Source organism: Trichosurus vulpecula, chromosome 4 (assembly GCF_011100635.1).
Source record: "Trichosurus vulpecula isolate mTriVul1 chromosome 4, mTriVul1.pri, whole genome shotgun sequence".
Lineage (NCBI taxonomy): Eukaryota > Metazoa > Chordata > Mammalia > Diprotodontia > Phalangeridae > Trichosurus > Trichosurus vulpecula.
In genome coordinates, this window is record NC_050576.1 from 255,034,208 (window position 1) to 255,061,938 (window position 27,731).

General features: G+C 37.3%; 1 protein-coding gene across 4 annotated transcripts in view; it reads left to right on the forward strand.

The window, feature by feature from the left end:
• FXR1 (FMR1 autosomal homolog 1) overlaps nt 1-27,731 on the forward strand; it is a 62,968-nt gene that overhangs the window by 27,142 nt on the left and 8,095 nt on the right. For 2 of the 4 annotated variants that reach the window (XM_036758060.1, XM_036758061.1), the window contains exons 2-14: nt 461-513; nt 1,788-1,881; nt 4,927-4,998; nt 8,347-8,495; nt 8,740-8,833; nt 9,536-9,652; nt 10,355-10,525; nt 11,826-11,904; nt 16,218-16,327; nt 19,049-19,135; nt 21,232-21,289; nt 21,377-21,439; nt 27,049-27,252. In XM_036758060.1, the coding sequence (XP_036613955.1) occupies nt 461-513; nt 1,788-1,881; nt 4,927-4,998; nt 8,347-8,495; nt 8,740-8,833; nt 9,536-9,652; nt 10,355-10,525; nt 11,826-11,904; nt 16,218-16,327; nt 19,049-19,135; nt 21,232-21,289; nt 21,377-21,439; nt 27,049-27,252 (1,351 nt within the window). Of the gene's footprint in view, nt 1-460; nt 514-1,787; nt 1,882-4,926; nt 4,999-8,346; nt 8,496-8,739; nt 8,834-9,535; nt 9,653-10,354; nt 10,526-11,825; nt 11,905-16,217; nt 16,328-19,048; nt 19,136-21,231; nt 21,440-27,048; nt 27,253-27,731 lie in introns of all 4 variants that reach the window. The other 2 variants (XM_036758058.1, XM_036758059.1) reach the window with 1 other exon arrangement.

Genomic DNA, 27,731 nt, shown 5'->3' on the forward strand with positions numbered 1-27,731 from the left:
ATAGAGGACAGAAGCAAGTCATGGCAATATAAACAATTCTGAGAAGTTGTAGTGCTTTGTATATAAAAGCATCTTATGCAGAAAGTACTACACTGATCACCTGGGGACTGGCTTCCCTCCCTAATAAACTGGAAACTACAACTTGTGTTGAAGTGTTGTAATAGAGGTTTATTACAGTCTCTCCTTTCTACTCCACTCACCCCTTTAAGTTCTTAGCTCAACATAATAGTATACTTAAAAACAATATGGCCTCTGAGCTTTTTTTTTTAGACTTCAAGATGCTAACATGATACTTAAAAGATAAAAGGGAATGAATCTAATGACCTGATCATTTTAATAAAGAAATAATTTTGTGTTTAGATTTTCCCAAAGGAAGTTTACGTGTTTTAAAAACTCTTTTATATAACATTTATATAAAACTTTATATAACACTTAACTGACTTATTTTTTGTTTTTATAGGGATTTATCAAAGATGTTCATGAGGATTCCCTGACAGTTGTTTTTGAAAATAAGTAAGTTTTTCTTAGTATTAAGCTTTTAAAAGTATGGAGTTTTTTTTTTTTTTTTATTAATGCATTATCTGTTTGTTGGGTCTTTATTTCTAAGCCTTGAGTTTGAAAAAATTCCACTCAGTTGCTTTTCCTCATTCTGTTGTAAACATATTCTTCCCACAGGCATACGTAAACAGGTATAAAAGGAGAAAAGGGACAAGTTAGTTTCTGAATGAGTTGGACGGTGCTTAAAACAAGGAGGTGCAATGGTGGGAGAAATCAGGAATTACCACTTAGTAATTACATAGCGTAGTAATTACACAACATGTTTTAGGGTATAGAAGAAAGGTAAAGATAAAAGGCTCCAAATTTCCCTGTAAGAAAAATTAGTTTAGTCCAAATATGCTCCAGCTCACACCTTAAGACCTCTTAAAAAACAAACATTCACATGTATTCTGAAATTTATACAATTAATATTTAGACCACTTCAGTATAACAAGTAAACCATTCAGGGCTCTATATTGTCAAGTGCTAGGTCGCCCATTTAACATACTATAAATGGCATTAGTTTAGTCTGGAAAAGCTTGATGGAGGCAAGAATATTACATCATTACATAACACAGTCCAGGGGCCAGGCCCCTCTCAGCATACACAAGCTTGCCCACTGTACCTCCCCAACCCAGTCAAGTCAACAAACTATCCATTTTGAGTACACCTCTGCCCAGGAGCTGCTGTACTTAAGCTATAGAAGCAACCAAAGATGGATGGGGGGAGAGGGGGGGGTTCCATCCGTATTAGAAAAAGAAAGCACAGGTGCAGATTTTCCATTTATTTTGGTCAGCATTGGAAGTTGGCTACTAGCATGTTCAGTTTCAACATTGTCTGGATTTTTAGATGGGCTATTTTAATAGCTTATATTCCATGGAACGTAGTTCAGAATTTTTACAAACCTCTACTTTCTTTTCTTCTACCTGCTCTTCCCTCCCAAACAAAAGCACAAAACTCTTAAAGCAAATGTTACGTGGCTATGCCATTCCCAAAATAAAAGATTCTTACAGCAATAGTATATTTACAGATTAAAAATTATCTGTCATTTCTCGCAGGTTATAGTTGAGTTTCTGTTCATATATCTTTATGGTAAGCGTCAATGTTCTATGTTGGTACCCCACTGCTAAATAGAGTATTACTTTCAGCTTTAGTTGGTGATGACTGAAGTTATAAAATTCTAATAATATATGCTATTTTATGTGAGAAATAGTTTTATAAGCATTGTATAATATATCTTTAATTTTCAGTTGGCAGCCTGAACGCCAAGTTCCATTTAATGAAGTAAGATTACCTCCTCCTCCCGATATAAAAAAAGAAATTAGTGAAGGAGATGAAGTAGAGGTAAGCTATTCCATGTTTATTTTGCAAACATTGGTATTTGAATAATGCACGTTAATTCCTTGGATTTTTTTTCTTTGCTGTCAGTGATTACTATAAAATGAATGAAACCAGCAAGTCATTTGTGGAGGACATAGGCAGTTCTGTCATTCTTAGAGATTGGTGTATTGTTTGGTCATTCTGGAATATGTATTTTTTTCCTTTTTGAAATCAAGGTGATTTGTATACTGGGGAAAAAAATGAGGCCTACAAGTATGTTTAGACGACAAGGGAAGCTTAAAAAATAAACCTCAAATTCTGTGCTTGGAAGGAAAGCAAGAAGTCGAGGGCTGGGAAGCAAGGACAAGGATCAAAGGAAGGGAAATCAGAAGGAAAAGAAAAGAGGGAGGGACTGGAGAGGCTTCTAGCTATATGTTTACCTGTGGTGTTGGGACCGAAATTATTTCCTATTCTTAGAAATTTTGAAAACACCTCGCTGGCTAGAAAGTTTGTGAAAGCTAAACCTTTCTTACCTTAGGTAAATAAAAGATACCACAGAATTAACTTGACATGCATGAAATTTCGTTGTGGTTGAATTGGGAATTAGTAACTGAAATTTTAAGCAATTCATCTTATCTAACGCTTTTTCGTACTTTAAAAAAAAAACCTGCATCTTCATTTCTGCATATATTCCTCCATTTCCCTTTCCTCAGTGAGTTATGCTTTGTAACAAAGAATAGGAAAAAGGCAGTTCAGCCACAGGCCTGCTTAGGCTGATGGCCTCTGTAGCTTTCCACATCCACCATCTCCCATCACCAACATTTTCTACTGCATTCCTGCTGTATCTTTTCTTCCCCCATTCCCTTCCAAAGAGAGCTCCAACCCTAAAGAGAAACACAGGAATGGTAAATCATTGCAACTCTCAAGAAAAGCATAAGAAATGAAATTAATTACCCGTATTTAGAGGGTTTTTTTTAAAGACTTATCTACAGGGTATAAACAAAACAAAATTGGATCATCAAGAAGTGGTAGTACACAAGGGGATAGAAAATAAAGAACATTAATTAATAGGAGAAGGTGGAGGACAGAATTGAAACAGACTTATCTCAACAGGCACACAAATAAACGGGGGAAGAGAGGGAGGAATAATGCAAAAACAGAGTTTACCAAGCTCAGATAAAAGTTCATTTTTAACAGTTTTGTTTAGTGAACAAATTGTCACTTAACTTGGCCTTGTACAGAATCATCTTAAAATTATCAGTCTCCCTTGAACTACTCCCTCCCTCCTTCTCCCCCCCCCCCTTTTTTTGATGAGGCCATTGGGGTTAAGTGACTTTCCCAGGGTCATACAGCTAGTAAGTGTCAAGTGTCTCAGACCAAGTCGTCCTGACTCCTGGGCCAGTGTTCTATTCACTGCACCACCTAGCTGCTCCAGAACTAGTCCTTCTTAAGGAAAGAAGTTTCCACCTGGTCAGTGGTGAGCTCTGTCCCAGGACCTCTTCCTTCTTTTCATTTGATCATTAAATCACTTTATAAGAGTCCTTCTTTCCAGTCTCACCCCCAGGTCTTTAAGGTGGAACCAAGGACATCACATATATATGTAATAGGGCAAATATATCCAGTCCACCTTAGTGAAATATACTTTTTAAAGGGTTGGAGAGTGGTAACAACCATTCTAAGATAAATTTGAAAAGGAAAATCGACCTTAATTCAGTCATCATAGAAATTTTATTAATTGGAGAACATGAAAAAAATTTGTAAGGCAAATTATCATAACCAATTTTTTTTCTCATTAATTGGAATATTTTCTGATTATATAACATTTTTCCCAAATTACTTGTTAAAACAATTTTTTTTACATTTAGGTTTAGAGTTCTAAATTTAAATGGAATATTATATTTTAGACAGTGATTGTAAAATACCGTATAAGAGATGAAACTGAAGTTTATTTTTTAAAAGACGAAATAACTTTTTAGAGTCTCTTAATCACTTTCTGGAAACAAAAAGTAAAATTTCTAGGCTTCTAATGTTGCAAAGGAAAAAAAATTTTCAAATTTTTTTTAATATATATATGTAGAGAGAGAAGTTGTAGATCTGGTTGTGGTAATTGCTTTAGTTATGTTTGCTTACATTTTCTATCAGTAAGACAACTTTTCATCTGAGCATACTCAGAGGTACTGTGGTGCTTATCCATAGTGGTCAAATATCCTAGACCAGGGAGCTTACAAGGTTTCTCCCCCCACCACAACAACCCCCAAAAAAGAACAGTATTTTGAAGGGTTTTACAGAATTTAGCAGTAGTTAAGAAACCGTTGAAATAGAATGAATATAGTCTTTTTTTTTAATAGCCATGAATGTACTTGTCACTTTAATTTACATTCCTGTCAAAGAAGCTAAATGTCATATGCTTGGCTTGAACTGAGTTTTCATGAGTCATCAACCTTTGAAAATTATTGATTCATAGTAATAGGCAGCTAGGTGCCGCGGTGGATAAAGTGCCAGGTCTGGAGTCAGGAAAACCTAATCGTCTGACCTCAGACCCTTAGCTGTGTGACCCTGGACAAGTCACTTAATCCTGTTCGCCTCAGTTTCCTCATTTGTCAAATGAGGTGGAGAAGGAAATGGCAAACCACTCCAGTATCTCGGCCAAGAAAACCCCAAATGGGATCATGAAGAGACTGAAAGGACATGACTAAAAGGACTCAACCACAAAAAAGTTGACAAAATTCAAACAGAGAGTTGTCTTAGATTGGGTGGAAGCTTTGCAGAGTAAGAATCTGAAGAGTAAATATTCATGTGCTAAAACCCAGTAATTTAGAATTTAAGTTGAGGGCCTTTTTCCTTTTTGTTAAATGCAATCTTAATTCGAATAGTGAAACGTTAAGTGTCTAGGAATCATTTCCTTTGAGCAGAATTTAACAGAAAAAATTTAGTAAAATAGTTTGTACCCTTCTAACTATCCTAATGGAATCAGTCACCTCTCCTTAGCAGTATGTCAATTCAGTATGGTAATTTGGATAATCTGTGATGTGATCTGAGTGTTTAAATTTTAAAACTATGTCCTCTCAGGTTTATTCAAGAGCAAATGACCAAGAACCATGTGGATGGTGGCTTGCCAAAGTTCGGATGATGAAAGGAGAAGTAAGTTATTTTTAATATCTAATAGGGCGCATTTTTTTTTCTACCATCTAGTGAATGGAGATGAAATAATTCAGAACATTCTTAAGCATTGAATGATTGTTTAGGAAAGGGATCATTGCTGAAAGTAAGAGCAGTAACACCATTTAAACATCTTTTTTGATTTCAAAATTTTGTGCCTAAGAAATCCATCTTTCTGGTCTCACCCCCTAGGTCTTTAAGGTGGAACCAAGGACATCACATGTATATGTAATAAGGCCAATATGTTTCCACCTATCCAGTCCAACTTAGTGAAATATATTTTTTAAAGGGCTGTCATGGAGAGTGGCAACAACTATTCTAAGATAAATTTGAGAAGGATATGTAGAATGCCTTGCTTGTGGGAAGGGGTAACAATATTCCTAAAGCCAAGTACCTTTAGAAAGAGGATTCTATTTGGGTGTCCACAGGTCACCTTTTGGTTTCATGTATAGAAATGACTGTCCAAAGAAGAACTCTTGTAGTTGGGTACTGTTGCTACCCAGTATGTAACCAGTGTCAGTCTCACTATGGAAATGCCCCTGTATACTTACAGTACAACCACCAGGAGCTAGAGTTTGGGCTAATGTAAGATAGTTGGGAGCATTCTTGGCAGAGGGCACTGGCTGAAATGGAGCAGAGGTACCACATGGCTACTACATCAACAAGATGCACGTCACAAGTCGGGCCCTGCTTTGAGTCTGCTGGCCTAGGCTTTCATCCTCGCTGAACTAGTTGGTCTTCTACCACCAATACGAGCTTAACAGTGGACACCAGAATCAACACCAGCCAGTGTCATGCCACCCTTGTCCACTGTCCCCTCAGTCTGCCTACCACATTCCTACCATGGTTTGGTAGGGACTTTATGGATTGCTGGTATTGTCCCATAGCCAGACTTGGTAAAAACAGTCTACCCTTCCCTCATCTGAGAGTCGGACTGACGCAGTAGAACGTGAATATTCTTTCGGGGTTGCAGAGAGCCAGACCTTTGTCCTCCTACCTCTCTGTGTGCAGGGCAGCCTGCTCTGTTATTCAGTAGGGTCTCCCTTCTTAGCCTCCTTTTTGACTCAGTCCCTCTGTCCCTACTACATGGAAACCTTTGTTCACCTTGAAGCAGCCGTATTGGGCTTTAGACAGTTTACAAGGGTGAAAGCAGGCCTCTAGCCATAAGAGTGAGTTCATTCCTCAAGCAGTCAGGGAAAGGAGGTAAGCTTGACAATGAGCTGTCAACGAATCATTTACTGAGTGATAGGGGAAATATAGGCAGTAGATTGGGGAAGGATTTGCCTGCTGTACGTTCATTGCCAATAATGGGAGGTGAAGGTGCAGGTGTAGGCTCCTGGTGTATATTATGCCAGTATATACAGGCCAGAGAGGAAGCAGCTGCCACATCACAGGATCCTGAGCTTGCCAGGGGTGTCAGGCCATGGATCCTTTTAACAATGACCTCACGCTGGGACGGCCCCACCCGTCCCCCCTCTCCTCCCCCAATCATCACAGAGGTCATAAGCAGCACCTGATTAAAAAGGAAACCAGTTGTGCAGTGCAGTTACTGGAAGGTTAAAATCATGATTCCCATGATCTTTGATCTAAATTGAGTTGGCAGAAGTTTGTGCCTTGATGGTAGTGTGGATGGATGGACCTGAAGTCAAGAAGACCTGAGATAAAATCCAACCTCAAACACTTAAATAACTGTTTGACTCTGGGCAGCTCACTTAATCTGTCTACCTCATGTTTCTCAACAGTAAATGAGGATCATAATAGTACCTACCTCTCATGGTTGTTGTGAGGATCAAATGAGATAATTTTATGCTCCTAAGGCACATAGGTGCTACATAAATAATAATACATAATAAATAGCTACTATTAGCTATTAGGAAGGATGGGTGTCATTTTTGGCATTGTAGCATGATAACAGCATGTCATGCTTGTTGGGATAGGATATGGTCCCTGTCTGGTAGACTGTACTACCACTTACTTTTTTTCCTTTCCTGGATCATAGGAATTTGTTACTTAATTTTGGTGGCATTCCTTGATTGTATATTTCAAGAAACAGAAATTGGGTGGCTTTTCGTGTCCAAAAGGTCTGGTTTGCAAGGTCATTTATCTAAAATGTGAGATTTCTAAAGCATCTTAAATTTGAGGTTTCTAATTCTATAAATACTTATCAAACCTATAAAATTGAAAATCCATATATTAAAGGTTAGAGCCATTTATAGTTAGCATAACATGGTAGAGGTATGGGAATATTCCTGCTTTGAAGTTAGAAGAATCCTAACTTCTGGACTCTATTTCTGACCCCTTAAAGTTTTGTGACTGTGGGCAAGTTTCAGTTTTTCTAAGCCTCAGTTTTCTTGTAAGAACTATATTGTATACCACTAGCTAAGAGTTTCTTATTTTGTTTGATTGGGGCTTACTAATGTGATAATTCACTTACTTTCTAATAAAATATGTAAAGCCCTTTTTAGGAAGAAGAGGGAAGTTTTTGATTTTCAGTTCTCTGGCCTTCCATCTCAGTTTCTTAAATCCTCTAGATTGGCAGAGTGACCTCATTAATGTTCAAAACTTCCTTTTTTGTAAACTTTTTTGCCATACCTTTGGAATTAGATGGTGAGATTTTTTGGTTTAAAAATAAAAGAATCTTAAGAATTAACCCACTAATACCAAATGTCTAAAAAATGTCAATTTGGAGGAGATTGTTTTAAAAATATGGTATATAAAGAAATTTAAGAAAAGTTGCAAGTAGGGTTTCTCTTCAACTGTATGATGCATCTATAATCTTCATGTAGATAAAATTGTTGATCATCTTGCAAAAACAGTGGAGAGAGTGCTGAAATTGGAATTAAAAGTATTAGCTTAAGTTTTCTGTGCCACCTACTGTGGCAACCATGGTCCCTCATGACGCTTTTCTGGATCTGAAAAAGGGATGACGTATTTTGTTATAAGGAAATTGTGTCTGACGTTTTAGCGTACGACACACATAATGTTGGTTGATACGGCTATTCCTCTTAAACATAAGATCATTATCAATATAATGTGGCACCCACATCTAATGTGATAGATTACTATCTATTAATTACTATTAGAGTACTATCATTAGTAAATTTGAAATGCTGCAAGTTTTGGGAAATCTAGGGATTAAAAACATCATAAGAAAAGCCACTAAGGCACATAAATGCAGGTACTTTAATCTTAGGCAAAGCAATTGAGCTACATGTAGGTCATGCATGGATAAATACATGAAAGTTACGGTATTAGCAGAATTTAGTACTAAAATATTTGTACCTTTTCTCTTCAGATGAGAGTATTTTAGTCTATATTATTCTCTTCCAGTTTTATGTCATCGAATATGCTGCTTGTGATGCCACTTACAATGAAATTGTCACCTTTGAACGACTCCGACCTGTCAATCAAAACAAAACTGTCAAAAAAAACACCTTCTTTAAATGCACAGTAGATGTTCCTGAGGATTTAAGGGAGGCGTGAGTAATTCTGTTTACTATTCAATCGTTTTAAGTATTTAAAATGACTACCTCTTGCTGTATAAATCCCCTTTTTCTAAATGCCCATTAAAATCCTTTAGGGAGAAAAGGTTTTGTGAAGCAGAATTATAACATAATATTCGGAATCACATTCATTATGGTTTTGCTATTCATTGATATTTAGTTACTGTCTTTATAATATTGCCTGTTAATAAAAATTTACATATAATTAATTTCTTTCTAGGTGTGCTAATGAAAATGCACATAAAGATTTCAAAAAAGCAGTGGGAGCATGCCGGATTTTTTACCATGCTGAAACCACACAGTTAATGATACTGGTAAGATATTTTAAATGAACAAACATCTCCCATTTAAATATTTTAAAACATTGAATTTTAGGTAACCTTAGACTTTGATATCTGGTAAGTGGTGGTACTTCTTCAGCTTTTGGAGGATCCTATTGATGGGGGGGGGAGGTGTTAGAGGGGGGAGGAATTGCCTGCAATGATGCACATGATATCTAACTTTCCAGGCTTTTTCATGCTTAAGGACTCTTAGTTTTCCCATAAGTCCTACTGATTCACCCAGGCCTCTTTTCAATTCTTGCAACATTAACATATTTAAGAAATAAAATTTTATATTGCCTAATTTTTCCCTTTTCCTTCTCTAACCCAGAGAACAAGTAGGAAAAAAGATGAGCAAAACCGATTAAAAAATATGACAGCTTTTAGTCTTTCATATTTTCTGTTATTATATATTGCATTTTATAGTTTGTCCCCCTCATGATGGAGTCCACAGAGCTTTGTATTTTGTACGTATTTCTTTGTGTACATTGTCTCCCCTGAGAGACAGTGAGTGACTTTAGGGCAGGACCAGCTTTTCATTTTTCTTTTCGTTATACCTACCACTTAGGTAATCCAGCATATAGTAAAGGCTTAATGAAAAAGTAGACGAGTGTCTTGTTTCCGATATATATTCACTTAGGATGTTCATTTTCTCACAAACATAACATTTTCCACTTGAATTTTTTTATTTTGTAGTCTGCCAGTGAAGCAACTGTGAAGAGGGTCAATATTTTAAGTGATATGCATTTGCGAAGTATTCGTACCAAACTGATGCTTATGTCAAGAAATGAAGAAGCCACCAAACATTTAGAAGTAAGCAGGTTTTATTTAATGTCCAGTTATTTTAGTATTATATAAATCATTATTTACTTATCTTTGGGTACTAGTTGCCTGAGTAGTGAGTCTAGAAGCCCCTAAGCAGTTTAAGATGTACCTGGGAAAACATAATTAGTGAAAATACAATATAAATTGTGTTTTCCATGTCTGCCTATTTGAGTTTGACACTGATTTACAGGATAGCTATGCTGAGTACATGAAGGAAGGATGTGTGGGACCAGCATTTTCCTCCAGTTGTAATTTTCTCTGTTTTCCTGTTACCATACAGCTCAGAGCTGTTCAATGATTGTACAAAGTAAAGCAATCTCTTCTCTTTCTTCTTAGTGCTCCTTGTTTTCTTCATTGGCTGAAATGTGGGTTAATACATTCCCATAGTTATCTTCCCAGGCTAATACATTTAAAACAAAATTAGCCCATAACGTAGCTGAAACATTTACCTGACCCATTCTGCCAACAGTTGCTATTCGTAATATGGTTTCTATGGCAGAATGTGTTCTGAATTTCAGTTAGTGGAAAATCAAACTTTCTAGTACAACCTGTTTGATTTTTAGGGACTCTACCACAGACTAGGAGAAAATACTACTTTTGCTAATTATAGAATTACCTTGGGAATTACTAATTGTAATTGTCTTTTTTTCTGTGATGCTGTACAGTAAATAATTTCCTTTGTCTTCCAAGTGTACAAAACAATTGGCAGCAGCGTTTCATGAAGAATTTATTGTGAGAGAAGACTTAATGGGTCTTGCAATAGGAACCCATGGTAGTAATATTCAGCAGGCTAGAAAGGTTCCAGGAGTCACAGCAATTGAACTGGATGAGGATACTGGAACATTTAGGATCTATGGAGAGGTAAGATTTGGTGGCTTTTCCACAATGATTACATTTAAAGTATTACACTCAATTTACTGTACCTTTTTAAAAGTCCTTTTTGCTTTTAGGCTATATTGGCTAAAATGATTGACTGTCATTTTAAACCAAATTAGGACACTTATTTTATTTTAACACTGGGAGGAGTTTTAGTTCAGTGTTAGGAAAGGGGAGAGTAGGCTGTGTATTAAAGTAACTCAGAAATGCTCTGTTACTGTAAGTAATGTGTATATAACTTTTACTCCACCTGCCAGAAATGTCTGCTGCCCTGCTTCTGTGTCTTTGGGGACATGCTTCAATCCTGTTTCTTCATAGTGCTAATTCTGTAGTCTCTTAATGAAAAGCATGAGTGATATGTAAACTTTACAACATGGCAGCATTATTTTCTACTCTCTAAATCTTCACCAGAGAATGAATGTTTATTAAATACTACAATTTTATCCAAATCATTCTTCTAAACCCTACTGGTTGAAAGTGTATCAATAATTTTTTATTTCTAGTTCTTTTAAGTGATAGTTAATTGATCTTTTTTTAATCATTGGTTTTCACTCTGATTAAGATTTGGTCAGAAGTGAAAGCAGTGTTCTTTCAGACTAACTCTTGGTATCATTTAGCTTTGTTCATCTCAACTATGCTAATCTTGTAACTTTCTTCAGATTTCCCTTAAAATTTCCCCATCAGCATTTAGGTCGAGGTTAAAGTATTTCTGCTCTGCCTTTGAAAACTAATTTGCACAACATAGGAGGAAATTTTAAACCATTTCTATACTTGTTATTGGAAGAAAGACTTACAAGAGGTCTTTAGTCCTCACATGGGCCTATGACTTAAACTCATGTGGTAAATTGGAGTTTTGGATTAGATGATGATATTCATTCTTTGATTCTCAGCGTCCTGTAATACTTACTGTGTTTGTCTTCTGTTAGACTGCCCAAGGGCAGTATATTGTGCAGGCCTGCCCAAGAGTATTAGGCCTCTTCATCACTTCTTAAAGGGCCAGTGAGCCCTATTAGCTCTGTCTGAGAACGGCCTTGGGGCCTGAGCATGACCTCAGCCATTAGCATATCCTCTAAATTTTTCAAGGGCCAAAAGAATGCTATGCAGACTTGTCTTAGAATATCATTTAGTACTTAATCACGACCTCATTGCATCTGAAGTGCTTAGACAGCTGACCTTTTAGGGGAGCATTGTTAGACCACTTAGAAAATAGCCTTTTTCTCACACAGTATTTCAGGTGTGGTTGGATAATTCTAATACTTGGTTGTTTTTGCTTTTTCCCTTCTAGAGTGCTGATGCTGTAAAAAAGGCTAGAGGTTTCTTGGAATTTGTGGAGGATTTTATTCAGGTTCCTAGAAATCTAGTCGGTATGTAATTACTACTAAATCCTAATTTATTAAAAAGCACTTAGATAATATAGTGACATAATGTTGAAATATGTGTTAATACTTTTCTTCCATTTAGTCTTCTTAGACGTTTGCAGATTACAGCTATACTTGTGTTCACATCTATAGTGAGAATTTAATATCTATAGAATTGGATTTTGCATCTTGCTACTTTGCCCTAATTCTTGTTATCTACTCATGTGAAGAAGAAAAGCAAAATACTTGATTTTGTTTTCTGTATTGCATATAAAGCATTACAGAAAGCAGATTTGTGGAAATGAACTCCTTCCAGCTTCCTGTATTCCCCTCATTGCTTCAGGGCCCCTGGTACTCATGTGCCTGAGTTGTAGGATTTCACTTTTGTTTAGTATGTGAAAATATATTTGTTCCCTTGTTTAACTTAGAAGGGGAAAGACTGAGAAAACTCAGAAATTGATGTATAGGAGGCATGAATTCTGGCGTGAGTGTATTTGGGGGGAGGATTTTAGCTCTTCTAGCTCCCATTTGATACCATTGGAGCAGCCAATGGCTGCTTTGAGAAAAACTTTGGATTACAACTTTAGGTTAGAAGTCAAGAAAAAGCCTTAGAGTTGCAACAAGACTAACCTTCCTTTAGGGTGCAACCCTTCTTTGTGCTCCCAATTTTTTTTCCCTCCATAATGGTCTCTATTTCTGCTTACTTGACTTGACAAACACAATGCATTGAACCATTTGAAATAAAAATTTCTGATTTAAGGTAGTGTTTTTTATAGCATTTAAAGTAGCCCTTCTAAATTTATGTTTGGAATCCAAAGGATGAAATACGATTCTTACTACAGGCAACTGTTGCCTAAATCTTGCAGCAGCAGGAGAAGAGGGTATTGAATTTGGAGCCTGGGAAGCTGGCTTCATAGCCTGGCTCTGTGACGTGGCTTTGAGCAAAACATTTTACTTCTGGAATTCCGTTTCCTTACTAGCAAAAGGACAGGGCTGGTACTACATGACCTGCAGTCCTTCCAGTTCAAAAGTTTTTATTCTATAACCAACTATAATACAAAATTCTTATAAAAAGTACTCAATAGTATCATATACTTAAAAATACTAGAATATTTCTGTTTTGACTTTTACAACCAAATATTTGCAACACATCTTTCAATTTCATAGTATTGTGATTTTGGCATAATTTTTTAAAGTTTTTTTTTTTTTAATTTAAAAAAAATAAGCAGTCATTTTCATGTTTATTGGTGATCTGCCCATCTTTGGTTGCTAATTATTTTAGTATTAAACTGCCCGTTTATTCTGTAGTGAAAGACATTGAGGGGTAAAATACAATACAAGGACAAAAAACGATGTGATATCCTTTTATTCCCCTGCTGGCTTCTTTGACAGGCTGGTTTTCTTTTGATCATGTGCCTTTTTTCTGTAGTACTTGAATTAATTGTCATTTATTCTTCACCCGTGGTAATCTCATCTTTATAGTGAATTCTTTTAAGGCGTATTGCTGTTTTAAAATTCTATATTGCCCTTCCGTGGTTTCTGTGGCTACAGTTTCCAGGGTTGAAAAGTGCCTGGGAGTTCCTGAAAAGTCAGGGAATTGGCAATGAAGACCATCTCTTGCTCAGGTTGATTCAGCCGCTTTTTTGAGTGCCCATCTCTATCTTTTAAGTCTCTTCCCTTCCCTTCCCTTGGATCATTCTGTGTTGTTGGCACGATCCTGGGCAGGACAGGAGAACAGTAGCAACAAGCTCCCCTCTGGGCAGTGCAGCTTTGAGATTGCCCCAGTCTTGTACGAGAGACTTTGTCTATGGCCTGCATGTAGCACTACCCTTACCCATTCTTCTTTAAACTCAGAATTCTTGGCACATCAGAGAGAGAAAGAGGAGTGAGATGAGAGATGGATTTTTTATGTTCTTGGCCATGACCACCAGGAAAATCAGACCAACACTGATATTTAGGAAGTCATAGCTCAGACCTTCTACGTTGCAAATTTCCCTTGACAAGCTCGTATTTCCCAATTTTCCTACCTCCAGTTCACCTCTCCACCCTGTGTCCCCCCCAGCACTTATGCTCAATTTGTACTGCAGGTATGCTTCACTTTGTCAGTCTGCTCTGTGGAATTTATACCTATGGAAATGATCAATTAAGGTACACATTCAGTCTGTGGTGGGGCTGATTAAAACTTGCAGGTAGGTTCCTGCCACTGGCCCCAAGAAGGGTGATTTGAGTTCACCTATTGCTGCTATAGCTCACATGGGAGGGAGGGAGGATCAGAGACTTTAAGGTTTGGGGAGAAGATGGGATTGGGAGACTGCACAAGAGGGGCTTGCTTTCTCCTCAATAAATTGCCTGCATCTTGGAGCCAAGGATGGAATCCCTGGTAGGACTCCACGGAATTGGCAAAGTAAGGCTGCCATTGGATTAACCTGCTGATACCCTGTTGGGGATGCTACTGAGGTCTGAGAGGAGCTGCCTCCATCAGCATTTCTTCTTGATTCACTGCCTGGCTGCCACTGCTGCTGCTGACTCTTGGGTTGTTGTTGCCTTACCTGCCTATTGGTGGGGATGAAGCTGGAGGGAGGGACTTTTTCACTGCTTGGCTTCAGGCTGGCTGGGTGCTGCCACTGCCCTGTTACCCTTTTATGTTGGGTCCAACCTTCCCTGCATGCTGTGGCACAAGATGTGATTTTTACGATTTCTTTACCAAAAAGCAACACAGGTCTAGGTTAATGTTGGATAGTTCTGATTTGTTAATGTAAATCAGTGGGACAATAGAATGTTTCATGGAATTGGTTGTATTATAATATACATTTCATGGATTTACTAAACAATTCCTAATTTTCGATTTGATTTGCGGGAGGGTAGTGTGGTGAAAAGAGCACTGGACTTTGTGACAGGAAGCCTGGTTGGAGTTCTGTTTCTTTCACCTGGTAGCTGTGTGACTTGGGACAAGTCCGTGAGCATCTCTGAGCCACCTTTTTATCATCTTTAAAGATTGGTGCCCAACCTACCTCACAGGGTTGTTGTGAGGGAAGTGCTTTGTAAGCTGTAAAGCCGCTACAATGAGCTGGGAGGATGCTAGATGATCTTCCTTCTTTTCAGTTAGCAAACTAGATTCTGTGTTACTTTAAGACAGGGAGCTGTATTCTTTTTTAGATTGCCCCCACAGTATGTTGAATAGTGCCCTGTTCACAGTGAGTCTTCAACCAATGACTAAACTATACGTTTAAAATGTGAAAAATCACAGAAATGGATTCATTATGCTTTTTGTGTGTGTTCAAACACCGGCCAGTGTATGAATAAGGAAAAATAATTCACAGATTAATTAATGCTTTCAAGTTCTCTCTACTGCATTAAGTAGGAAACTGCCTTTGGGGTGTAAAGTATAAGACTTGTGGAAATTGAACACTTTGGATGAACTGAGGGATAGCAGTGAATATTGGTGTGGGTGCTCCTTCTGACAGGGTCAGCCTTCTTGCGGTGAGCCTCTCTATCCATGGATAGCAGACTCTCCCTTTTGAAGATTCCATTATTGTAGGGCTTCCAAGAATAGCTTTCCAGTTGTATAGTCTTTGAAAAGCCAGATTCCTTTAATGAGGTACTGGCATGGGAGGATTCCCAGTACTTTGAGAATAGAGATGTGATCATTTACAAATAATCCCACCAATATTATCTATATATGTATGTCATTATAAATACATGTATGTCATAATTGCAATAATTAGAGAGCCAAACCATGATGTCATGGTGTCAGGAAGACCTGGTTTCAAGTCCTGCCTTTCAGTTGTAGGTTATGTGCACAAAGCCATTTAAATTCTCAATTCCAGGAGATCTATTGACTGACAGGATTTTATCCACATCTACCTAGAGTTCTACACATTGATGAAATCACACGTATCTTCTAAATACAAATGAAAGGAACATAGTTCTTCAGATTGTTTAGTTGGATAGTGCCAGTCAATTGCTGACCTTCCAAGTATAATGTTTAAGCTTTATGAAAATGTTAGGTCCTCAGGAATTTGTGTTTTAAATAAAAGCAGAGGTCTGGTCCAGACATAATTTTTAAGGAATGACCATGTGGTCTCACAACTGACTTCCACGTGATAACAGTGTTGTGGAGGCCGTGTCCTTCCAAAGAGGAGGATTCTTTGGGTTGCCTCTTGTTTTGTTGGTTAATCTACTACTGGTGAATTGGTCATGAAGCAAAGGTTAGTTTGGTTCATGAATTTAGAACTAGTAATAAATAATTTGTTCAGGTTGCTGGTAAAATTACAAAAGTGGCATTTTTAATAAGTTATATACTTGTTTTCTCATTAAAGGAAAAGTTATTGGGAAAAATGGCAAGGTGATTCAAGAGATTGTGGACAAGTCTGGAGTAGTTAGGGTGAGAATTGAAGGAGACAATGAAAATAAACTACCAAGAGAAGATGTAAGTTGATTTCTTTTTAAGCCTTTCCTTTTTTGAAACTTTACTTTGATGTGCTTTTTCTCATTGATATATCAATGTGTAATTTTTAAAATTTTCAATTCTAGTTGGTTATATGTGTTGTTTTCCAATTAATTTCCTATTCTTCTAGGGTCTTCTAGGTATTGCTTAAACTGAACAGTGACAAAAGTTGAGGAAGTGGTGGAATATTTTAGGGGATCACCTAAGTGATAAAAGTGATGGGCCCTTTGAGAATTTGGTGTTTGGATTTTAAGTTTGGTGATCTAAGTCTGTGTCTACTGACATGAACTTTAAAAATTTTTTTCTTTAAATTAAAATGTAGTATAAGAGATCTTAGGAGGTTTTGTTAATCTGTCAATAAAAATGCTTGAGAATATTTTTTTTTTGCCCTTCTCATGTTGAAAATTGCTTTTGCATAATGTCTTTTTTCTTTTCAGTGTCTTTTTTGCTTCCTTCAGCAATATGCATAAATATCCCCTAATGTGGTCATCAGCTTTCTGTTTTTCTCCTATGCTTTCCCTTACAGATCTTCTTTGCTTGTGACTTCATCTCTTTTCTATGTAGTTTACTGTCCTAAGTTTTCACTTATCTACAGAACATCTACCCTATATTTCCACTTGACTGCTACAAGTATTTCACTCATTTCAAATGCAACTTTATTCCCCAAACATCTCCCCACCTCCCTCAGTTGCCTGTTGATGCCAATCTGTTAGTGACTGATTAAAATCTACAGTTTGTCCTTGACTGCTCTTTCTCCTTCAATCCCACCTGCATACCAGCCACCAAACCTAGATTTACTCTTTTTTGGGAATGAATCATACACATCCCAGAAACCCAGTGACATCCTTGCTCCTCTTCCTTCATCCAGTTCTTCCTCTATCCACTCCAGACTCTCCCATCAGATCAAGTCCATACTCCTTAGCCTGATCGTTAAGTCCCTCTTTATTCCAACCTCAGTCTGGCCTTCCCTCAAACATGTTAAGTCAAACAGACATAACTCCACTTGAATTGTGTACTTCTCACTTAACACACACACTAACCTCAAACGTCTCCAGCTTCCTTCTGGCTGTTCCACCCTGTGTCCTTCAAGTGCCTGCACATTTCCTACCTTGCTTGGCAAACCTCCGTCTTCTGACTCCTAGAGCTGTTGTCTTTTTGTTTCAACAGTCTGGCTAGCAGCTGCTGTGGGGGTGAAAAACCAACAGCAACCAGGTCACAGAATGCTGAAAGCCCAGGTTCTTTTGATCTGCTTTACTAAGGAAAGCAACATTAAGGGGTTAACTATCTTATTTAATCCAGTATACAAATATCATTCACTTAGTTCAGGGGGAAAAGCCGGCACCCTGAACTTCAGAGCAAATACAAAGAAATTACAAACATCAACAGACAGACCAAATACAATTCATAGTTACCAACATCTGAGTTCAGCCGGGAGCTCTACAAGGGCTAGCCCAGAGTCACGCAATACTCCTGCTGTGGGTCAGAGCTCCAAAAAAGAGAAAGCCAGCCTCTAGTTTTATATCTTTTTTAGGGTCAAGGGTGAGCCACACGTGCGACCTACCCACATGACCTAAAATCGCCACAAAAAATATGACTTAAACCCACGTGGTCTAAAAGCCTCTGATGTCACAAACATGTCACTCAAACCCACGTAAACTAGGCTTTCCCTTGAGGCAAGGAGGTCATCAAGGACTCCGAATTTAATCAAGGAAATAAAGGCCAAACTCTTTAAGGGCACTTGGTTGAATTAACTGCTAAGAGCCCATTTTGATTGCCAATACACTTTTTCATTTGTTTCCCAATTGAACAGTGATATACCTAGTGACATTGATTATGTAACTACATTGAATTATTATTTACGACTTGTATTTTTACCTGATCCTGTCTTATCTCCTCAACTAGATTATAAGCTCCCTGCCTGCAGTGAGTGTATTTGTCCTTTTTTAAATGTAAAGCACAGCATGAACTGCAGTGCCTATCTTATAGTCATTGCTTTATAAATAGTGATTGGATACTGGTGAGTTAAATTGCTCAATGATTGCCTCTGTGATTCTCTTGAGATGAACAGTTAGTTATTTAAGCCTTTATAGGATTTAGGTAATAATTTTAGTTCTTGGATTGTTAGGTTATAAACTAAAGATGGCTATTAAAACATCTTTAGCATTTTGTAATTCTGCCATTATTGGAGGATACTACATCCCACACTTTTACCTTTCAAATTTAATGCTTTAGTTCTAGTTAGATCAAAAGGTTCAGTAACCAAATGGCCATTTCTTAATACGCCATCCATTCAGGGCAGAGGCATCCAAAATACCAATATGCTGAACTAACTCATCCTTTTATTTCTCTCTTATCTTCCGGGGGCATCTGTATGCATTACTGGATCCTAGATTTTTTTCATTGGAGAATAGTTAGAAAATATTCTTGTTCTGCTCACTGTAGACTGTATGCCATAGTGTCTATATGTCATATGTTGAACACTATAGGGTTTTTAAGAAGCGCAGGGAGGAACTGAGCATTTTTTTACGTTTTAGATTCTTTACAATACTTTTAGTTTATTTTTTGTTGTCACCAGTTAAATGAAAAGAGGTGAATGTTATTAAATTTTATTTGAATATTGCCTTACTAGCCTCACTTTGGAATTTTTATACTGAAGATTCTTTTTACCTTTCCATGCACTCCTTTCATCCCTTCTCTTTCCAGGGAATGGTCCCGTTTGTATTTGTTGGCACTAAAGAAAGCATTGGAAATGTGCAAGTTCTTCTAGAATATCATATTGCTTACCTAAAGGTAGGTATTCTGAATACAAATCTCAATTTTATTTTGCTGAGAATTTTTTTTGACAGGTTGAATGTTACCTATTTCATATTAAATAGAAATTCAGCTCCTAATCAAGAATTTGTTTTGAGAAGTCACCACCAACTCTCTTTCTTGGCAGTAATTTGTACATGATGGAATATTATTTCAAGAGTAAGATATAAAGAACACAAATATTCTAACACAATTCAGTACCTTTCTCTTGAACATTTACCTGCTCTTATTTCTAATCTTGGTTTTTTTACTCTTTTGTAGGGTGTTTACTCTTTTGTAAGGTGTTTATTTCAAAGCTTCTGAAATCTTATTTTGGTATCAGGCACTTGTTGTAGAGCAGCTCTGGGGCATTTGAAGTTCTTGAATCATGTGCCTTTGATCTGAATTTGCTCTCCTGGTTACAGGGTAAATCTAGTCCTGCTAAAGTGAGAGAACTAAGGAAAAGCATAATCTTTGTTTCAACATTCTAGCCTTTGTATTAGCTACCAGAATATCTTATGCTCCTTTCTCTACATGACAGAAAGAGAATTAAAAATAATGTATGTCTTTAATGTAGAAAAAATATAAATGCATCTTAGAAGTTCAACATAAACTGGCTCCTTTTGTGCTCTCCTCTTAGAAAAAAAGATTTCCCACCTCTGTTAATCAAGGTGGCATTGCCTGAAAATCTCTGTTAAAATTCCATATAACTCTTTGGGTCAGCTTTTAGTTAAGTAGAGCACCTGAGGAACTTGATAATAGAATATATACGTTTTACAAACAAGAAAGAGAAGTCATAAGGGACTTACTAAAGTTGAAATGTTTACATTTCTACATGGAAAGATGATATTTGTAACTCATGAGACCTTTCTCAGTATTAGGGTAGTTGGAGGGAATACACACATACATATATACATACACATGACAGGGCACTGGGTGAGGTGAATATGAAGGGATGATATCTAAAAAATTGTGGTGAGAGAGGAATGTACTGGGAGAAGGAGAAAGGGAGAGACAGAATGGGGTAAATTATCTTACATAAAAGAGGCAAGAAAAAACTTACAGGGGATGGGAAGAGGGGGAAGGTGAGAGAGAAAGAGTGATCCTTACTTATCAGATTTGGCTTAAGGAGGGAATAACATAAACACTCAAGTTGAGTATGGAAATCTATCTTACCCTGCAGGAAAGTGCCAGGGGTTAGGGGGAGGGATGATAGAAGGGAGGGGGTAGTCGGAAGCAAACACTTCTGAAAAGGGATGGGGTCAAAACAGAATAGAATAAATGGGGGGGGGATAGGATGGAGGGAAATATAGTCTTTCACAACATGACTTATGGAAGTATTTTGCATGACTACTCCTGAATAACTTATATTGAATTGTTTGCCTTCTTCGGGGGGGGAGGGGCGGGGGGAGTAAGGGAGAGAATTTGGAACTCAAAGTTTTAAAAACAATTGTTAAAAATTTTTTTTTACATGCAGCTGGGAAATATAATATACAGGCATTGGGGTATAGAAATCTATCTTGCCCTGCAAGAAAATAGAAGGGAAAAGGGGATAAGAGAAGGGCGAGTGGTGGTAGAAGGGAGGGCAGATTGGAGGAAGGGGTAGTCAGAATGCATTCCCTGTTGGGGTGGGGGGAGGGGAGAGATGGGTAGAAAATTTGGAACTCAATCTTGTGGAGGTGAATGTTGAAAACTTAAATAAATAAATTTTTAAAAATATATATACCTTTTAAAAGATTTAAACATAACTTAGGTTTTTACACAGGTTTTTAAATGATTTCATTACATGTAAATCATTTAATCTAGTCACTGTTCAAAAGTGCTGTAATGAGCACAGAGAAGCTTTATTAATTTATTCTTGATAACGTAGTTTGGCAAGTTCAGCTGTTAATGGTTTTTAAAAGTATCAGCATTATTTTTTCATCAGGTAACAATTTTTTAAAAATCCTTAGTAGCTGATCCAATTCATTACAGCGTGGTTAAGATCTAGTGGTTTTTGGTGACTGAATACACTGTGGTGCCACAGGTTCTCTTGGGTCGGGGTGGAATGGACGAAGTGCACAAGGTGACTGATAGGCTTCACGTTTTTATTCCAGGAAGTAGAGCAGCTACGAATGGAGAGACTTCAGATTGATGAGCAGCTCCGGCAGATCGGTATGGGCTTCAGACCCTCTTCCACCAGAGGGCCTGAGAAAGAGAAGGGCTATGCCACTGATGAGAGCACCGTTTCTTCTGTACAAGGTTCTAGGTCTTACAGTGGAAGAGGCAGAGGTCGTCGGGGCCCTAATTATACATCTGGCTATGGTAAAAATCACAATTCTTATTTATTAATGTAATGCAGTGTTTGGGGTGGAGGGGGGAGAAGGTTGATGTACCTGATTATGTTGCATATTTCATGAAACTTAAACTTTCAATATTTGGCAGGAAATCCTAACATACCTCTCTTTAAGCCTAATTTTCATACCCAAGTATTTGCCAATTGATCTTTTTATATAGATAGATAGATAGATAGATAGATAGATAGATATAGATATAGATATAGATATAGATATAGATACACACACCTACACACATGTATGTATGTATATGTAGTTATTTATATATTTTTGGAGGGGGGAAGACAGGGCAATTGGGGTTAAGTGACTTGCCCACGGTCACATGGTTAGTACATGTGTAAGTGTGTCAAGTGACTGAGGCTGAATTTGAACTCAGGTCCTGCTGACTCCAGGCCAGTTGATCTTAAAGTAGCATGAATATGAACAACTAATTGAATGAATAGTTGAAAACAGAGATTGATAGTAAGCATAGGGCTGTTTGAAGAGTTGAAAAAAAGCATCTCCTGTGGATTAATTGCTTGTGTTAGACATTGTATAGGCCGAAATATTTCTTTATGATGGGCTTACCTTCTCTGTCACTGATGGAATTGTGGTCAGCAGAAGCCTGTAAGATCTCTGACCCTCGCACAAATGGGTCTTGTGTCTGGAGCTTCTGGGAATTCCAGACAGTAGAACTTTGGGGGTTTGGGTGGTGATTTCTGTTTGTGCCCTTTCTGGTCACCACTGATGTCACTAACCTCCTCCTTTCCTTCCTCCTTTGTTATGTTACCTCATCTTCATTTGTGGAAATAGGCTAGGTGATGGAAAGGCATTGCCTGCAGTGCTCTCCTGTTGTGCATGCATAGCTAACCACTTATCACTCTAGATGCACACCCTCTCTTCATGCCTTTTCTGCTTAGGAATCAAGAGAGTATCTCCTGTTTATCACCAAATTTTCCTCTGTAGGAGATACTTGAAGGTTCTGGTCTAGAAGCCTGGTTTTTAAGGAGTTTTTTATTGTTAGAATTTATGTTTTAAAGGTAACTTAGCTCACATACTTCAGGTAGATTTGAAGTGTTTGTAGAAATAATGCAAAATAGTCAAGATTAAGACAAAACTAAAACCATATGTAAAGGAAAATTTCCTCAAAAGGAAACATAATTAATAAAACTTAGGCAACTTAGATTACTGTATTTGGGCACTGAATTAGCTTACGATTTTTCTGGTCACTATGGCAAAAAGAACACTGACTTCGAAGATGTTTTCTGAGAAGAGAAAATAAAAGGAACTGTCAAACAGAAATTTGTCCTGTAGGTCCTTTTTTTTTCCTACTAATAGATATGAGATATCAAGTGTTAAAATATTTTTGCAACCAAAAAAATGCAGAAATTTTGTTGCTGTGACAGTACTTTTATTGACTACCTGTTCAAGTGTGATGGCAAAATCTGTTATCACAAATATGCCTTGACTTCCTCTACCCCCACCCCCAAGTTAGAAGTTGATAAATCAGGAACCATGCCTTCACATAACAGTGATTACTAAATATTTATTATTTTGTCGTAAAAGATGTACTAACACTAATGAGTTAATATCTTTGGACTATTTTACTTGGGGTCACATCCAGTGTCCTTGGAGTAACATGTTGCTATATGGTAGAACATTGTGTATTCTACCCATTTTAAGTCTGAGGCATAAATTGAAAAATAGGAGGCATAATTATATTATGATTTAGGAGTGTTTTTTCCTCCATTTTTGCAAATAGATGCTTCTCTTATCTCCTCAGTCACTCATTTCTTGCCTTTTTAATTCTGAAATCTAAAGAAATTCAAAGTGATCCTCAGTCTCAGTCATTGATCATCTGTGTTAGGGCATCATTATCTCTCACGTGGACATGAGCCTCAGTCTCCTCTGTCTCCTTTCCTTACAACCTCCACAAAGCTGCCAAAGGGTTTTCTGAAAGCCCCCAGCTGACCACAGCACTCCCTAAAGCAGAGTCCATGCAGGCCTGAATCAAAGCCAAATGTAATTTGGAAATACTTTAGAAAATAGTGTTAATAAATCAGCATGCAGTTTGCAGGCATCCTTCAGTGCAGTTTAATAGCCTCTCATTTGTTGGGTGGCTGATAAATAACACTCCCATCCAACTCCTCCCTGCCTTTCCAGGTGGATTGTTCCTCTGCATCCATCATCTCCATCCAAATTAGACGGCCTGCTATGACTCTCCTTGTGTACAAGAAGCTAGCCCTTCTCCACATTAGTGTTCAGGTGCTTTTGTCCTTCCTCACCTCCCTATGTGCTTTAAATGTATTCCCATCTACTGTTAGATTCTCAGTAGCCTTGAAGGGCTAACTTAGGCATGGAAGCCTTAGTGATTTTCTCCAACCCCTAGTGCCTCCTCCTCATTATTATACAAACTTTTATCTGTGTCTATCTCTTCACACACAAACTCAGCCCATAAGTATATGTTGGGCTTTGTTCATCCGTTAATGAAACCTAGAGAATCAAACAGTACTGCAATATGGAGAAAAGGATTTTGCCAGTATTAAGAAGCATATACTAATTTGGGAAAATCACTACAACTAGAAAGTTTTTTGGATTATTCAGTAGGTGGCACTCTTACATTTGAATCACTTCAGGGATAATTCATAGATTTGTTATGGCTGTTTGTTACTTTTGAATTGAATTTAGCCTGTAAAATTTGTTTACAAGGGTGCCTTTGATAGGGCACTTATTTCTATGCTGTTTACTCTTGGTGAAAGGTAAAAAAAAAAAGTTCTTCTAGTTTGTCTTTTTTTCAGGAATTTAAAAATACGGACAGGTAGACCTTATATACCTACTAAAAATGGTTTTAAAACTTTTTTCCAAAAAAATATTAATTGTTTTTCTGGTCATTATAATGGTAGAGTGTTTTTGGACTAATGATGTGAAAACAATTATCTTTTATTCACACTTTGTTGTTTCTTGTGGCTGTGTTCCTTCCTCCTTCAAATTTTGAAATCATAATTTTAATAGAAATTAAAATATTTGAAAAATGTTTTGCTTCACAGTATTTATTTATTAGGCCCTCTTCCTCCCCTTCTCAGACTGTGCTTTGTGCCCCCCCCCCAAAAAAAAATTTAAAGCAAGTTCAGAGAGCAAAGACATTGATCACATTTGACTCTATATATACCATTCCGTGATCATACATGTCCTCTTGTTTTCACTCTCTGCTCTCCTCCATGAGAAGAGGGTTTCCCCCCTCGGCCCCCACATTTTCTACAGTGTCAAATTTTGGTCATTATAATTACATAGCTTTTATTTTATTTTTATTGTTTACATTGTTGGTGGTCATATAGTATATTGGATTTTGTGGTCATGTTCTTATCAGCTCCTATGAGATCTCAGGAAGATTTTATTTTGTATTTTTGACAATTTGTAACACTTCTTATGTAGCTGATAGTTTGGTTTATTTTAGAACTGATTGTTTTTGTCTTTGATCATGTAAATATATTGGGAAATAGTTCTTGCTATTATATACTCTTTTATCAGAGTTAATTGATCAATACTTTCCTTATCCTAGTTGAAAAAAAGCTATTCAAATTCACATAGATAATTTAAACAAAAGTTAAGTTAGCCTGTGTTAAGTTTGGAGGTGACAGTCTTCCCACTTGGGAATTATTTAAAATAAGAGAAGGAATTTGAAGTGGGCAATAGAGAGACACAATGATGAGGATCAAACCTGTGAAGAGAATTTTAAGTGCAGTTAAAGCTATGGAGCTTTGCAATGAGCTTAATTGACTAAGGGAAGTGTTAGGTTTGTTCTGGCTTCCTACCAGCTACTACATCTCTGTCCTGCAGACCTACCCAGTTTCTGTCCCACCTTTTCTGTCAGCCTTCTTCAATAATCACTGTTGCCTCTTCATGGCCAGCTTTTCTGAGACTTCTCAGGGTGATTCACTGTTGTGGGGATGCACATGTCCCTTCTATTCCAAATGTCATTTTTGGTTTCGAATCTAGTTTTGTTTTTCTGAATACTTCTGAAAACAGTAGATTCCCCTCTACCTCATTTTTTTCAGTCTTGTCTAAAAGCAGTGGATTGAGCAAAGAAATGGCGTGGTTCATATGTGTAGGCCACCTGTATGTGCTTGTATGCTAATGGTTTTCTTAATGCTGGGTAAAGGATCAAGAAGCCCTTCAGTACTCACTCTTTCCTTTTCAGGTTATATTTCCTTTGTTATCTTTGCCAACCACATAGCCTTATGATGAAAGTTCTTAGGTTATGAAGCTGTTTACCTTACAGTTGGGAATCAGGAATATTTTGGGACTTTGAAGTCCACACTAATCATTCCTAGATTGGTAAAACTATTAATCTTAATTGAGTATAATCTCCCAGTTTTTCTTTTGGTGTCCCTAGAACTTGCCACCTTCTCTTTGTGTGTCACTGCTGAGTTGTAGTTGTGCTGTAGTCAAACATTGAGCGGTTTGTGGAAAAAAAGGGATTTTTAAGAATTTTGTTAACAAAAGGGAGGTAGGAAAGGAGGAAACTTTCTTGGATCTTTACTAAAGCTATTAAAACGTTTAAATGTTTTATATAATGGATGCATAATTGAGAGCAGTTGCCAAGCAACTTCGTTATTTGTAAGTTGTCCATTTTTGTATGGCTGGAGAGGCTTAGGGTTATTCAAAGAAAATGCCTGGAAAATAAACACAGCTCATGGAGATTTCATTAACCCTTTGTGTACTGTGGCCCGTTTTAAACAGTTTGTGCGGTCCTTTGCAACTTGGAGCATCAACGATTTTGAAGATGCATAGAGGTATTCTTATCCTCATGGAGCCTATGGTCTATTTTAGGGGGCAGGATCTCTAGCCCATAAGATAAATCCAAATCGTCAAAGACAATGCACATTTAAGTACTTTTCTGTTTTTATGCAGTGTGTCTTTTAGGACTGGTAGAAAGTGTTTTGGCCTGGGGGCAGGAACAACTGGGTGTGAACTCTGAAGAATGGATAAGATTTGGATGCATAGGAGGATGGCATTCTTCCTAGTGGAGAGACCTTTGGGGAAAGGCATGGGAATAGAAAATAAGAATGTTATATAGAAAACATTAAAATTTGACAGAAATCCTAAATATATGATAAACAGTATCATTTTTGTACTTCCACTAATAAGCTCTACTGACTTTAATATGTATGATAAAAAGAATCTTAAATAGCCTTTAACAACAAATTGAATTTTGACCTACCAGGTTTCTATTGTTCCATTGAACTGTGTTGTACTGTGTTTGTGTGATTTCAGAGCACAAGTCAGTTTTCATTGTTATGAAAGTCATAGAAGATAGCCATAACTTCAGCTTAGTATTTCAAGTTTTTGTCCATATGCACAACTTAAATTATTAAAATTTCCAGTATACAACATCTTCGTGAACATCCAGATCTTCTCAAATCTTATGTTCTAGTCATGTGGCACTTTGCATTTTGGGTATTCTACCCAAGAAAAATAAGTTTTCAGAATTGTCGATGATGGCAGAGTTTAGTGCTACTTCATTATATTTTGTTTAGAGGTAGCTGTTGACATCTAAGCAAATAGTGACTTAAAGGTTTACATTCTTTTTCAATTCAGGCACAAATTCTGAACTATCGAATCCCTCTGAAACAGAGTCGGAACGTAAAGACGAACTGAGTGATTGGTCACTGGCTGGAGAAGATGACCGAGAGAGTAGACACCAGCGGGACAGCCGGAGACGCCCTGGAGGGAGAGGGCGAAGCGTTTCAGGGGGTCGAGGGCGTGGGGGGCCCCGTGGTGGAAAGTCATCAATTAGCTCCGGTAATATGCTCTGCAATGTTAGGGTCATTTCTCTTGAAAATGTGAGCCTGGCACTTTTTAGTTTCCTGTTATGAAGCTGTAGATATACTATACAATTGCTGCTTCTGCTCTGTTCTGATAAGTACAAGGTGAGGGATACACAGGTATGTTTGTTAGAGGCAGGGGATGCCCACAGAACACTTAGGAACCTCTTGTTTAGTAGAGTAGTGTATGTACCAGGTTAATTAAGTAGTATGAGTGACACTTCCACTTTTTATGTTGGAAGGATATAAACCAAAAAAGTGAGCCTATGGTTTAATAATTTACGTACTGGATACATAAATCAGAACATTGTTTTCAGTTTAAGCACTGTATTCCACTCTTACGTGTGTGGTTTGAACAGAGGCTGATAGGCCTTGCTTTCAAAATTTTAATTATTGTAAGCCTTTGTCAAAAGGAATAGATAATACTTCACAGTTTATTAAAAAGATGATAATTCA